The 15674-nt window shown below is 41.2% G+C and overlaps 1 protein-coding gene across 6 annotated transcripts in view; it reads left to right on the forward strand.

Moving 5' to 3' along the window:
- Nucleotides 1-15674, forward strand: part of UBAC2 (UBA domain containing 2) — a 698660-nt gene that overhangs the window by 327217 nt on the left and 355769 nt on the right. For 4 of the 6 annotated variants that reach the window (XM_085622247.1, XM_085622244.1, XM_085622245.1 and 1 more), the window contains exon 5: nucleotides 12301-12424. In XM_085622247.1, coding sequence (XP_085478373.1) covers nucleotides 12301-12424 — 124 coding nt within the window. The remainder of the gene's footprint in view (nucleotides 1-12300; nucleotides 12425-15674) is intronic. The other 2 variants (XM_085622246.1, XM_085622249.1) reach the window with 1 other exon arrangement.

Here is a 15674-nt window from a genome sequence, read left to right on the forward strand (position 1 = left end):
TATTTAATTTGTATTCATGGTATTGTTTTATGTGTATAGATGTATTGGTAATTTATAATATTTTTAAATAATTTATAAGTTATTAAAATAATGATTAAAACTAATTATTAAGTATATATATTATATATATGTATATGTTTAATTAATGTTTTATTGAATTATATATATTTATTAATTTTAAACATTATGAAATATATTTAATTATGTTTATTTTATTTATAAGTATTATTTGGTTTATTTTACATATTTTTTTTAACTAAAGAAAAAACGATATTTTTTAATAACGATATTTTTGACATCTATATTTTATTTTCGATATTTTTGTACTTACCATGTTATAGATAGGATGTCGATATTCTTGACATCGATATTTTTGCTCCGATATTTTTGTAGGTCGATTTTTTGACCTTCGATATTTTATCAGTGATCCGTGCAAAACCTCCTTAAATACCTTCCTGAAAATTGAGCCTAAGAAAAAAAATAGAATTAGACTACATTCTCTTTCCTCTCTTTGCCACTTGCTCTTAAGAAGTGTTCACCTATCTAATATCCAAGATTCCCTCCCACCTTTACTTTTCCCAATGTTCTATCATCTTATCTTTCCCTTTACTCTCCCCTTTCTCTCATAACGCTCCTATCTCGTTTCTTCCTTTTTTTCTTTTACTTTGGTTCTTTTTTTCATAACGCATGTTATTGATTTTGAAATACAAACATGGCCTGGAAGGCCCACAAACAAAAGAAGAACCAACCATAAGAAAGAAAGGCATAAACATAAGCAAAAACCTGCACCCCCATCCGCCACCCCTTTACCCATGTTCTAGCAATAATATACATAATATTTTGCTTTGGATCTTGTATTATTCTAGCTTCAAGTTCAGTTTAAAGTATACTATGCTGCCTACTGCTGTATATTTACATTCAGCCAATTTATGTTTGTATACATGCAGATTTACTTTTTTCAACCCCTTATCATCTAACTATCTTCTGATTTACATAAATATATAATAAAACGTATTTGAAATGTATTAAAAAAAGAAACGCTCACTGCAGTTCAGGACAGGATGACTAAGGCTGACCCTTAGGGTTATTGTGGTGCTCTAGCAGGAGAGTGGGCTAGAGAGAGGATTGTATTCTTGTCAATATACCTACTGCTTAGGTTGCAGATTCATACAAGGGAAAGGGTGGGAACAGTGGCACTGCAAACTCCAAAGGCTGTACTTCTAATCGGGAGACCTCGATTTAGTATGGTTTGACCGACTAGGCAGATTGACTCTCTATCTGAAGGACAGAGAATTGAAACTAGAATGATTTTCCAAGGCTTTAGGCTTACAGGATATATTGTGAGTAAGTTGCTTCTACATTTATCAATTGTCCTTTTTGGGGCTGAAGAACGCCTTCTAAGGATTAGATTCTCTTTTGTCCTGATGGTGCATTATGGAAGATTAAGGGTATGTCATATCTAGCAAGGGGCATATACAACCATTACCCACTTGTGGAAACCTTTCCGGCCAGAGCGCTTTCTAGGCTTGATGATTGGGGACTTGATGCAAGGGAACTGTGTAATAAAGAAGTAGAGCAGTACCAGGCTTCTACAATCGATTATTATTTTATGGAAAACAGGCTCCATTCAGTCAGTTGCGTCTCTGTTGGAGGTCTACAAACAGTCCAGTGAAGAGCAGCCATATCCAAATTCTCAGGGAATAAGAAGACAAGCATCAGAGAAGCAATGGACATTGAGGATGAGCTTATGGGCTTGGAGGAATATAGTTTACACAATTTCTCAGTTGAACTACCAAGCAATGAATATAGAGCTCTGGTAGAAAGTGAAGCCAAGGTGCAGTTTCCTTTGTATTATTTAACTGTTGTATGAAGTAGGTAATAAAGCTGCTAAATTGTAAGCGTGGCTTACTAAGAAGGAGGTGGTCCAAAGATGGATTTAATGCATAAGATATGAAGAGGGCCAAGAAGAATGGAAGGAATAAAATATAGCTCAGCTCTTTCACAACGTCTCCAGACTTTATACTATGCTGCAGGCTTGAGCAACCTTAATGAGTTGACAAGTTGTGTTAATGACTTTCTGGTCTGGACCCTAGTGTGATGCATTTAACAAGAATTTTAAGGGTGGGAGTGCTTACTGAAGCCCTGGGTACTAAAGGACTTCCTGCTGAGTTGTGTAAACAATTATCTAGCAAGATCTCATACCATAGCCTTCATATGCTAGTGGAAGCTAGAGGAATAGGTTGTCTCCCACTAGACCTTTGTGCGGCTTCCATTGCTGCAATCCACAAAAACAGGCAAACCACCTGAGGAGTGTCCCTATTACAGATCCATATCTCTGCTAAAACCAGGACATAAACTACTTTCAAAAGCCCTTGTTAATTGATTATATATAATAATTAATTTCCAGATCTATCCTAACCAATTAGGATTTATGGCAGGTGGATTGGCCACACACAACCTAAGATGCCTTGATGACTGTCGGACTCATGCTAAAGTTTTAAAGGCACCAGCTGTGGTTGTGTGGCTGTACGCCAAAGAGCGATGTGCTTCCCTATGATGGTGTTTTGTAATGGCTGTTCTGTAATGGATGGACTTTGGTCTGATATTTATAATCTAAATATTGATGCTCTATAGATGAACTGCTCAAAGATAAGTCAGTGGATCAATTTTGGAACCATTCCTACTGAGCCGGGTACAAGACAGCGCTACCCTCCCTATCCCCACGTCTTTTCAAACTCGCTATTGAACCACTGGTATGCTGGGTTAGGAGGGATGGTTCGATGAGAGGTCTGACTTCGCACTATGATTGAGAGGACATTTTTTCAGTGTATGCCAGTGATGTACTTCTATATTAAGCTAATCCTATGAATCCAATTGGGAGAACTCTGAACATAGTAAATGTCTATGGCCGTTATTCAGGCCGCTATATCAACTAGGCCAACTTTATGCTCTTTCCCATAACAGAATGGTCTTCTCCACAAAACTGGCTCAATCCTATTAAAGTAGTTGGGGATGGCTTCCATTGTTGTGTTATTTAATTAGATAAGGGTAAAGAAATATTCATGGATAGAAACCAGTCTACGATTCTGAAGTGGTTTAGGTAGGAATGTGACATGCTTTCCTGATAGGCACTTAATAAAGAAAATAACAGTCTCTCAAATTTTATTTGTTGTGTTTATATCACAGTGTTCTGAATATCTCAGGTCTGTTTTACTAGGGTAGGTGGATTGGTGCTTTCCCTACTAGAGAAGGCTTGTTCTGCCAGGAATGTGATTGCCACCCTTAGCCTGGAGGTGTACGATAGAGAAATTGCATTACCTGATGTAAATAGATATTTCTGGGCATCTCAGTTGGTTGTTAGGGATTGGGCATTTAGACTCCAGCAGCTACTATCTTTGGTAGGAGACCAACATGCTATAGAAACAAGGGTATACATGAGGGAAGGATCCCATCTGCCTGCTGGAAAGTATTAGAGCAATCATGCAGGCATGGAAGACCGAATCCAAACAAATAAGGTAGTAGGGTGCGCAGATGCTGACAATCCCACCATGGAATTCAGTGCTACTACACAACTTGCACAGGATGCCAGGGTTTGAAAAAATGGGATATCATTGTAATATCACAGCTGAGAGATATAGAAGGGGGGAGGTCAGAAGCTCTCTTGTCATAGGCGGATTTGAGGGAGGAAAATTGCTGGTCTCACTTGTAATTTGTTTGTTAATATCTGCAAGTTAAAAACACCTTGCTAAAATACAGGAAGTTACTTATAGACGTTATGGTGAGTCCCAGTTGGAATACAGAATCCTGTCATCCACACTGAGGAGACATCTTACATTCTTACAATATAAAACACTGTAATTTAATTCCCAGAACATGCTACAATCACTCAGATCAAAGTGGGAAAGACATCTAGGCTTGCTAGGTGATGACATTTGAAGAGGCACAAATATACCCGCAAGAGGTGCCCGTTAGATTGGGATTTACACTCATACAAATTAAAATACTGCACCAACTATACAATACAGGAGGGCAGCTGGCCCTACTTTGGCAATGATACTATTTCCTAGTACAATTTAAAAAAATCAAGTGTGTGCTTGGTGGTAGCTAAGTTTGTATTGCTCAATTGTGGGATAGCAGAGAGAGTCCTACCGACCTATGATAATTGATGCAAGAAGATGGACTATTGCATGATGGCTGTAAGGGTGACACACAAGAACCAAGCTTGTCAAAAACTGATTGACAAAATTTGTATGCCTTGTAGAGATGTTCATTGACTGTGATGAGCTTCGAGTGAGTATATGAGAGAAAGAGACGTTGGAAGGCCTATGTATATTGATAAGAGCTGCCTGTAATTTTCATTGAAGTAGGGTTTGATTTGATGGTCTATGCGTTGTGAAATACTGAAATCTGTATTGGCAGTCAGATAGAAATGCAAGCATCGGGAGTAGGGGGGAGATGCCTTTTGTTTTTTTCATGCTGGATTTATATTGATTGCCTGATAAGTTTGCCGATTTTTATATCTGTTGTTTCTTGGAAGAAAAGAAAAAGTATTTATAAATAAAATCATTCATCCTCAAAGTTTGTGGCACCACACATCCTTCAATCCCATGTTGTTCCTCTCGGCCATGATATTTCTGGCATCCTGTCCTGGTAGGTTTGAGGTTCTATCCTTAAACTAATGCATCTGACAGTTGAACTCTCCTACCATGTTTAGGAATAGTCTGCCTTTTCCATGAGTTTCAAGAATTTAGGGTAATTTAAATTAGGGCCATATATGTTTAATAGATTTGTCTATTTCCCTAAAGTCTGTATGGGCCACTACCCTTGTGCACGGTTCATAAAGTTGGTGAAAAATCACCTTGAATGGTTCTTGCCTTGAGATAACGCTGCAAATGTTCCCAGCTGGCAAGCGAAGAATTCTTAGGTATGCCTGCCATTACCAACATTAACCCAGTTTTGCGTGTTTCAGTTTAACATATGAGTCTCCTGGGAAAAAAGGCAATTTATACACTCTTTTGTATGAGATATTGCAGCATTCTTATTTTAGCATTGATTCCCTTTTAAGTCCATAGATAGTAACTTCTTTAATCATTTATCCAGGTGTTATTCAAAACCATCCAAAGTTTTATCATTGTTTTATTGGTGTCTTACTGGTGTTGAAACCATTTAAGTGCTGTGTCTCTTCTGCCTTTCATTCCTTTATCAAAAGCATCCAAAATGTTGTGTCTCCACATTAAAACTGTCCGCAAACCCCATCCCCAATGTTTTGCCTTTATTTTCCCCTCTATTAATACTTCAATGCACCTGGATCTGAATGTGCTTAACAGAACAAAATGCTCACTTTTGAAGCTGTTTGACTACTAAGGGGATTGACTAATTAAATCAAAAGGTCAAAACAGCAACTTAAGTGTGCCTCATCTCATTAATCTAAAGAATATTTCTGTAGCACATCACTCCAGCTCCTCCCCTAAAGTACCAGAACTCATCAGCTGCATGACTGAAGAGATGACTGAGGAGACTGGCTAGCTTGGGGGTTTCAACTCTCTGGATCCTTTATTTATCCTTAGAGGAGATGGGCCCTCTGTCCTAGCAAGCGCTTAAAACGCGACCATTAATCCTGCTACTCAGTACGCTGGCGGACTACGGAAAGGCCCAGTTTGCACTATGGTATTTTGAAGTATGTTTTAACTGTTATGCAGTGTAACAATTTAGGATCTTGGTGAACTTTACTTGTATTGGTTTCTTTAGGGGATTTGTTTCAGCTGCTTCACCAACTTGGGAGCCCCGGTTTCAATTAGAGGGTGGTTGCAGTTTATAATATCTAAGATGCATAATTGGATCAGCATATCCTCACTGATTTGCAGGTAGTATTTAGAGCTATAGTAAGCACTATTTACCATGGTTTCTTCATCCTAATCCTCTACTGGAAATTTGAGTCCCCAAAGAGTGACCACCTTTAGGTTGCCTTTGTTGACACGATGACAGCTTTTGATATGGTCCCTAGAACTACACTGTGGTAGATACTGAAACCCTATGGTATAGGGAGGCCATGTTATAGTTTATAATGTGGTACCTACGTGCATGTGGGGTGGGGTCGTTGGGGTGAGCTGACTAAGCGGATTCTGGCTCATAGAAAGGTGCAGCAGGAATGTGTGCTCAAACCCACTGGTTTCTCCCAGTATATTAATGGGGAGTTGACTGTCACAGTGATGCATCAAAGTCAGCTGGAGTCAGGATCCTTGCACTAATGTTTTCTGACAATACTTTATTATTCTCAAAGTCGATGATAGGACTTTTGTCTCCAGTGCAGCATTGAATGCTCCATCAAACCTTCAGGGTCATTTGCTGGTAAGGGACACTGTGTTAGAGAGGGTGAAACATTTCACATTTTTGGGGGTAAAGCTTGTCAACACCCTATCATGGATTCCACAGATCCCAAAAAGTCAGATTATTATAACATATTTAACAGCCACAGTGACTAGAGTGTACAACTCGGCTCTACTAGGTCATTATCTTCAGTCCTGAAAGTCTATCGGGCCAAGGGCTTAGGAGCAGATCTGTATACTTCTGATGTATGGGGTTATGGCAATCTTTTTGCCTCAGTCTGAAAATTAGTTTCTGAGGACTCTTTTTCATCTCCAGAACAGTGCTCCGTTTTCTCCTTGGACCATGATCTTACTCTGAACAAGGTAGTCCATGTGGCTAATTGAATTCTGCTACAATACTGACTCCATGTTTGAACACTACCAAAACTCCTTAGGGGACAGACTTAGCTGGTGTGACTCTCTGGCGCTGATATTTTAAAACCTGGCCTAATCTCTTGAATTTAAAAGAACTCTGGAAAGATCACAAGTTGATTAAAGGTAGGACTAGGAATATGCTAAAAAAGTAGTACTGGTCAATTGTCATGAATGAATGGATTTCAAAGGCTAAGAGAGGGTGAATAGTTAGAAATGTGTCCTAACCTTTAAAAGTGCCCCGACATTTGAGGTCTATATGGATAATGTCTTACCGTATGGAGCAAAAAATCTGCATATACTTTTTAGGTTATGAATATTAGTATTCATGTCTTTTAGTGTGAAATGGATACATTATGTAGCTGGAAGTGATCTCTATCCAGCTTGCAAAAATCTTAACAGAATCAGAAGATTATTTTTTCTTTTTTCTTACAGAATATCAGGTTCCTCAAAAGATAACGATTAGCTTTCACCCATACAATAAGATAGAGTACAAGGGCAAACACCCTCCACGCCCAGTGATAAGTGAATAATATTTTGGTGTTGTCACTCATTTTATAAATCTGAACCAATATCCTTTCTTGCCACAAGGTTAGGATATGTCCTGTGTGTTAGAACTTCTTAAATAGTGGGTAACGTTTATCGGCCCAAAATCTTGGGTCTAAATTTAGGACGGCCAATGGAGTGCTGTTTGTGCCTTTAGAAATTTAAAATAATGTACAATTTCTTTAATTTTACCACTGTAGTTATTGACATGGAGTCAAGCGCTAAATCTGGCAAGCTCATATGATATTTCCATATGGGTTTTTCATCTTGATGTATCAACTTTAATATCCGCTATTAGTTTATAACTACTAGTTGTTATAGAAACCATCTGCCACAATTTTTTACAATCTTTTATTGTTCTAATCTTAATCTACTTCCACTTGAATTTTATAAAGTGCTCTGTTGCTTAAAAGACATTAACTATTTGTAAAATATGTACTGAACAATAAAGCTTCCAGATAGTCATTTCATGATCCAATAATTCCATTTAATATGCTGCGTGTGAGGAAATTGGGTGTATTATATGGTGTGGTTGTGAGACCTCACTGTGTAATACACTACCAACCCTTCTTATGAGCAGTAAGGTTTAATTGTCAAACTTTAACTCAACCCTGCATAGCTGTGGCTTCGAGCATTCAGGCTTCAACAAAGGAACAAGTGTTAAGCATTGAAACAACACCAAAACATTTGAAGAAGAAACAAGACTCACAAGAAATCAGACACCAATTTATAAAAATAGGTTGTATTTTTATGAATTTGCAGACACAAAATTGAGGCTTCTGGAGATATACATTTTCAAAGAAATAATAAATCAAGACTTTTCATTCAACCGCAAACAAGCATTGGCAAATTTAACAAATCTGACACTTAAAAATATTTTCAACAACATTTTACATCATAGACTAATGCGAATACTTGGAAGTACCTTGGGTGACCAACTCAGGCGGGAAGCCAGTCAAGGAGACCAACAACATCCAAAGGAACAGTTACCATTGCAATAAAAGGAATCTCCAGTCCAGTTCCAGCATTAGTGGCCAGGTGCCATTAACTTCTATTGAGTGATTCACTGATTCAAGGGATACAGGATGATGAATATGTTGTTGTGCAGTCGATGATGGCCTTCTTGGGGCTACTTCTCAGTCTGCGATCTTTGTGAGGCAACTTTGGCCACAGGGATCGACTTACCTTGAAGTCCTCTTGGGTTCAGTAAAAGTACAGTCGCCACTGGACTACTGGCTGCCCGGCGCAACAAAGTCAGCGGTTCCCTTCTTTTGGCAATAACTCTCCTGTGCAACCAAAATGCACTTCAACAACTCTCTAGAGTCTAGAAGACTTGGGTGCAACTTTTGAGATTATGGTCTCAGTCTTCCAGGCTGCGCTGCGACAAGGTGCGACGATCTGGTGATCTGGGCTACCAGCGCGCCCTGGCAGGCTTTTGCAGCTTTTGTGGCCCTGTGCTGCAAACAGGAAGTCAGCCAACTGACTGTTGGAGTCTCTGCTTCTTGCATGGCTCATGGGATAAATTTTTCACGAGCAGGACACCACAAGCACAGTCCTATCTTCAATAGGCCAAGGACCAGCACGTGCAGTCCAATTTCGATGCAGCTTCTTCCTGGCCAGATCCAAGGTCAGCTGGGCAGTCCTTCTTTGGTCCTTTTCTCCACTCCAAATGAGATTTGAGTTCTGGGTGCCAGGGGTGCCCCTTCTATGCCCAGAAAGTGCCCTTATGGGAGGTCACAATTACTAGCCAATGGGCTACTTTGTTCCCTCCCACCTGATGTCAACTTCCTGTGAAGTGTGGCATCTAGCGATCCCAGAGTTTTCTATTCTGCCCAAATCCAAGCTGGCTGAACTCTTCTCTTGGTGTGTGCAAAAAAACTGTTTGGTCAGTGTTTCACCCTCTCTGTTCCTGAGGCCAACCTGCTAACCCGATGAAAGAGCAATCCCTCTTGAGTGTGTTTACCGTTTGCCCTTCAAAGGCTGCTTTTTCTAGAAGTTTGCCTTTTGGGCTAACATCCCACATGACATCCTTCCAGGAGGAGGTAACACCTCCGCCATCTGCAGGCCACTATTGTTACTGGTCCTGGGAGCCTTTTACGCGCCTCCACTGGCAGGCAGAAGGCTGTCTCGTGGCCAGCAACTGCAAATGACCACTGGAAAACTTGGGCAGCAGAGTGGCATTTTTCTAAAAGTTGCATGTAGCAACAAGTTACATTAATTTCGACTTGGGCGTCACGTTGGGCTTATTGTAATGAGTCGTTTGATACCTTGAAGCACTAACTTTAGTAGTCTCATTCAGAAGTTAACACAGCTGAGTAGTCAGCATATGATCCTGAGCGCGCCAATCAAACTACTAGCCTCTCTCACAATTAAAAAAATATGTTTGCTAGTTTTTACTGTCAGAACATGTAAAACACATGTTCTACGTTTTACCATACTGCATCATGCCTTAGAACTCAATAGGCCTGCTTTAGCTGTGATTTGCACACATTAAAAGGGAAGTTTGGCTTTGCCCTTGTTTTAAATGACAAAGTCAAGTTAGCAGTTTTAAACTGCTCTACCAGTCTGCAGTGGCTCAGCTCCAGAGGGGACACTTTACTGTACAGGCCCTGGTACCATATTCTAGGGATTTATAAGTAATTTCTGCCAATAGGGTATAGGCTAATCAAACATACATGTTTAAAGGTCAGGGTACAGGCACTAAGATCTGGTTAGCAAAGGAAACAACCTTTACAACGCAGTCATTACATCGCACTACCTTTACAAGGCAGTCATTACAATGCAACATCCTTTACATCGCATGCCATTACAACTCAGCCATTACATCGCATGTCACTACAACACGTCATTACAACGCATGTCACTACAACGCATACCATTACAACGCATACCATTACAACACATAGTTTTTACCCTTACACTATCCAACACTTACCCTACTGTTGCACTCACTAGAGTGGGAATAGTAATTTTTGCCCCTACACTATCCAACACTTACCCTACTGTTGCACTCACTGGAATGGGAATAGTAATTTTTACCCGTACACTATCCAACACTTACCTTACCTGCAATGAAATGGTATGCGTTGTAATGGTATAATGCGATGTAATGGAATGCGTTGTAAATGTAGTTTCTAAAAATTAAGCCTGGGCAAAGCACTACGCTACGCTCGCGTAGTTTGCGAAGTTCGTGCTACTTCGCACTACGCGAACTGCACGTAGCACAGTGCGAACACGCGTAGCGTAGTGTTGCGTAGTGCTGCGGTCATTTTTTGCTTGTTCGCGGTCCTCAACGTCAAGTTGCCGACCGCGAGCAAGCAAAATGACATCCCGGCGAGACTTTTTCCTTGTTCGCGATCAGCAACATCAAGTTGGCGGTCACTAGCATGGAAAATAAACCTCCCGGCGAGATTCCCAACGCGAGGAGGTCAGGTTTCTCATTGCGAGTGGTCGTGTATGCTCGTGACCGCTCGCGATGAGAAACTACCAGTTCGCGTTGAGAAAGCTGTGGCTCGAGTAAAAATCTACTCGAGCAGCAGAAAACTACAGCTCGCACTGTGCAAGATGCCATTTTCAATGATTGCACAGTGCCGGTTGCTTGTCCGCACTGTGCAATCATTGAAAACGACATCTGGCACAGTGCGAACAAGGTACTACGCAGTTCGCGAAGGGCTACGCGTAGCTCGCGTAGTGCGAACTTCACTTTGCGTAGCTTCGCGAAGTGCTACTTCGCGAACTACACCCAGGGTTACTAAAAATGCGTTGTGATGCATGCAATGTCAAATCATGCGTTGTAATGGATGTTGTGATGTAAAAACTGCATTGTAAAGGCATGTGTTGTAAATGTTTGCGTTGTAACGAGTACTATTCGGTTAGCAGGCCTCAGTGCACTCTCAGAGTAAAAAAACCAGCAGCATCAGTCAAACATTTTGGGGGGTACACTGTGTATGTTGCAGAACTCTAGAAAGTGGCTAATGTAGAAATGTTTTAAATTAACTCATAATTAGTAAGGAATATGAAGTTGCTTCAAAATCTTTGATATTGTTGCTGTATGTTTGGACCTGTAAAGAACCCCTCTTTCATATACTTTTATATAGGTCACACCTGCACAAAAGTTGGACAAAAGTATTCGACCAGCATTCTTTGCTGACTACGTAAGAGAGTCAATAGGCTACTGTTATCGCAATTCTCTCTATAATAATAAATAGGGTTAAAAACAAGCTCCTGCCACCATAGAATCAAAACTTTTGGATGTGTAATAAATAATCATAAAATTTAAATTGAGCATATTCTTATTTAGATTTAGCAGTGGATGAACATACTTTTCTGTGTTATATAGATCGAGACTAAAAATGGATTTCAGTAACTGACAAAAAGTGTATTAAATTCCTTCAGAATTTATTGATGTGCTACAACCACATGTTGGTATTCAGAATTTGAGCATGCTGCATTTTAGCACATCCTTTTTACTTACGGGAGATTACAAAATTATTCTACTCCTCCTTATTAATCTTACACATTCGTGTTCCAACTCTCCTTTTCCTCCCAGTGAACTAACTTTAAAATAAGTGAGTCAAATATGGGGACCAAATAATTAATCTTCTGAAATATGTTGCTTTTAAAGCCACCATTCTTTTACTGGATTATGTGCTTCCATATTATTGGATTGGTAGTGCTGTGAAACGTCCCTGTATTGTCCATTCTATTTTCACTGATCAGTCATGGTTTTCATCAGACATCATTATTGTAGCCCCCTTCGTTGTCCTATTTGATATTTATTGGGCATGTTCACTATTGTGCTAATCCTGGCGCTCCTGCGTTAATGGCATTTTAATACGTTTGAATATTGTGCATTCCTGCCCCTCTTTCTGACTTTTATACCCTAATATGTTTATCAGGGATACTTAGATTATGATTTTGTAGCTTACTTGCCATCATGTATGCATTTCTACAGAAATAAGCCACCTTTTTTTCTAAAATTGCTGACAATTAAACAGAACTTTTTTTCCTTTTACAGTCTTGCTCCAATATTTGCACTGTTTATACCATTCTATGGATCCATTCCAGGAGTGCAGGTGACTATGGTTCTTGGTCATTTTCCAATCTCCAACAAGACTCTGGTTTACATTGTGGGTCTCCAGGTACAGTGAGTTTATATTAAGTCCCTTATTATGTGTTTCCAATTGTGTTTGGGAAATACAGCAGTGCATCATCATAAACAGACTTGTTTAATAACAATGAAATGTATTTGTTGTATTCCTCCACTCATGCAAAGTAGAGCTTAACATACTTTCAATTGCTACAGGAATTGCAACAACCTTAAAAATCGGACAGTGAGTAATACATTTGACATGAGGTATGCTTACATAAACTCAGTGAAATCTATTGATCAAAAGTTCTTCGTCAATTTCACAAATGCATTTAGTTAGTGAGCAGATCTGCTTTTTCTCTATGTTTCATAAATTGCTGTAAAATTCCTGTCTTATCTTTAATAGCCCTAATTGAAATTCATCCATCATCATAAAGCTCTTGTGGACTGTCTGTTCCATAAGTGTACTCTGTAGCCACAGTTCTTCATATCTGATAGAGACTTCTAGCCGTAGATTCCTTACCTTAGCTTTATCCCCAGGAGTCAGACTGGATCGGAATTTTTTTTGTGAGCAGTACCCCGTGCGTGCTGGTAGGTGGCATCGTTCGGCTCCGTGTGGCGTCGTTAGCGTCATCTATGATGGAAGTGACGTTCATGGTGCTTATATAGGCGCCACCTAGGCACACTGACGTCAGTTCTTTTCTTTCCGCACCAGTCAGCACAGATCAGGGAAGAGCTACGCCTCAGTCACTTTTTGACTACCCTTTATTTGACATTTTGTCGAGAGGAAAGTCCTGAGAGTGATCGCAGCATCTGAGGTGCTCGTCGTATTCCAAGTTCTCAAGCCGTTCGGGTAAGTCTTGGTCCCACAAAAAGAAGAGTGCTTCGACTTCACCTCGCTCGTCGGCCAACAAGACGCGGGAACGGCACTCGAGGTCTAACTCCGCGGTTGAGCCAGCCCCGAGTTTCTGCGAGCTGAAGCGACCCCATTCAACTTCTAGAGTTTTATGAGGCCATGCGCCTCATATAAGAGCAACCTCTTACCTCTGGCATGCCTTCGAGCCCCACAAGTGCGTAAGGGGCCCCTACTGGATCCACGCCGGCGGCTCCGGTACTAGTCAGGCCCCAGGGATCCACAGATAGAGCTGGATCAGTGCTGGTTTTGCCATGTCGACCTTTCCCTGCACCGGTCCTGAAGCTGATGCTGCCGGCACCCACCGGCTATGCCATTCCCATTTAAAACCCAGACATGGAGCTGGAGGTGTGTCGCCCGACGTCTGCTGGAGCTATGCCATCCAGGCCAGAGCCTGAGCCCTATTCCGATGAGCTAGAGTCTGGAAAAAATAGGAGGGGTTGCTGGACCCTGAAGAATCTAGGTGAATCCAGTGAACTGGACACTTCGCCAGGTACTGGCATACGTTTTTGCCCTACCGTGGCTACGGAGGAGGGAGCTTCATTCACTATGGTGGTGTGGAGGACAGCTGAGGTCCTGGACCTTAGTTTGTCCTTGCTGGCAGTCAAGACTGTTGTGACGGAAGTGCTTCAACTGGGAGTGTCCCTGTCCGAACAGCCTCTCCCATTTAACGAAGCACTTACTGATGTCCTGCTTGGGACCTGGTGCAAGTTCCACATAGGAGCTCCTATGAATAGAACAATTGCTCCCACCACCATCCTGCTCCAGGGGACCCCAAATTTCTTCACGCAACACCCTACCCCAGAGAGCTTGGTGGCCCAAGCCTCCACTTTACATATAAATATTGGTGCATTCCCAACTGCTCTGCCAGATAGGGAATCCAAGAGGCTGAACAATTTAGGCAAGAAAATGTTTTCTTCCACCAGCCTGGCGCATTGCAGTCAATGAAAACTGCATTCGTTTTGGGCCACTATTCCCACGCCCTGTGGGATACGGTTGCGCAGGTGCTGCCAGTGGTCCCAGAGGACGATTGAGCCATGCTCTCCTAGACTGTAGCCGACAGGAGGGATGCAGCCAAGTTCCAATCAAGCACGAGGATTGACATGACACCCCTATCTGGTGCCTGGAATGATTTTCCTAGGACACCTATAGGTATTAACAATTTTGCCACATACTGCTACACTCCCTTCAAGTAAAACAGGGCAATCACAAGATTTGGACAAGGTAGGCTCACTCACATAATGTGACATGCTTAATCATTTGCCACCTTGTTCCACACTGGTAAAGTGGTACTGCCAGGGCGGACTCGACCTCAGGGTGGGGCTGAGGGAGTTCTTAGAAATTACTTATTTTTCTGGATAAAATTTGGATCCAGTACAAAGAATAAAAAGCCGTAGGATACTCCACAAAACTATCCTTTTTTAAGGTGGTTTCCTGGGCTTGTCAGTGGACGAATATGGTCGCTATGGCCATTATGTGCTACTGACTGAATTTGCAAACATGTTTCTGCCCATTTAGTTGAGCCAAAAAGTCTTGGTCATTCATCAGGGCCGAATCTAAGTTTACTCTCACCAATACACTAACTGTGAAGGGCTCCAAAAAAATATTATATAGAGAGGGCCTACCTCTCTTATAGAAGAACATCAGGCTCAATAACCTATACAGGAGGGTGATAAACAAAAACATATGTAGCAATAGCGGTATAAAGACATATGACACAGTCCATAGTGGGAACCTTCACATCAAGGCAGTGTAGTTTTTCTGCACAGTGACAGTTCCAAACATAAAAACTTTACACCTACCCCCGGGAAGCGGATGACAAGGGTAGGTGCTGACAAAGGGTCCGCACTCTTCAAATTCATAACACGAATAAGCGCGGCACCTCCGCTTCACCCGAGGAGGCAATTCGTAATTTCATGTTAGGTTGGACATTGAACCACATACACAGTGGTAGCACTTTAGTGGCACCATCTATTTGTGGAGTAGATAACTTTCTCTGCCCTGACGTAGTGCAACGGTTCCTTATGACCACTAGAAAAGCTCAAAATTTGTTGACTTATAACTCAGAGTGAGACCAGAGGAAGGCTTCTCACTTACAACTACAGGGTACTTTCCTTGACCCAACTGTAGTACACTGACTACCAGGGTTCCTCACACCGCATTGGTAGCATTCACCTGTAAAAGGTTTTTACTCCTGACAGGGTGGTCCAGTTATTAAAGATTAGTTTGTGACCTCCCCTATCAGTTTTAATCCACATTTTGATACTCCCTACACCACCCTACTTACTACTTTTCCTGCACTCATCATACATCATTTTTCAACAAAAGATCTCTGCTAAAGAAACCCTTCGGGGGACACGTAGGGCATTGCAGCTCCGGCCCGACGAGG

The sequence above is a fragment of the Triturus cristatus genome, chromosome 8 (genome assembly GCF_964204655.1).
Source record: "Triturus cristatus chromosome 8, aTriCri1.1, whole genome shotgun sequence".
In the NCBI taxonomy this organism is placed as follows: Eukaryota; Metazoa; Chordata; class Amphibia; order Caudata; family Salamandridae; genus Triturus; species Triturus cristatus.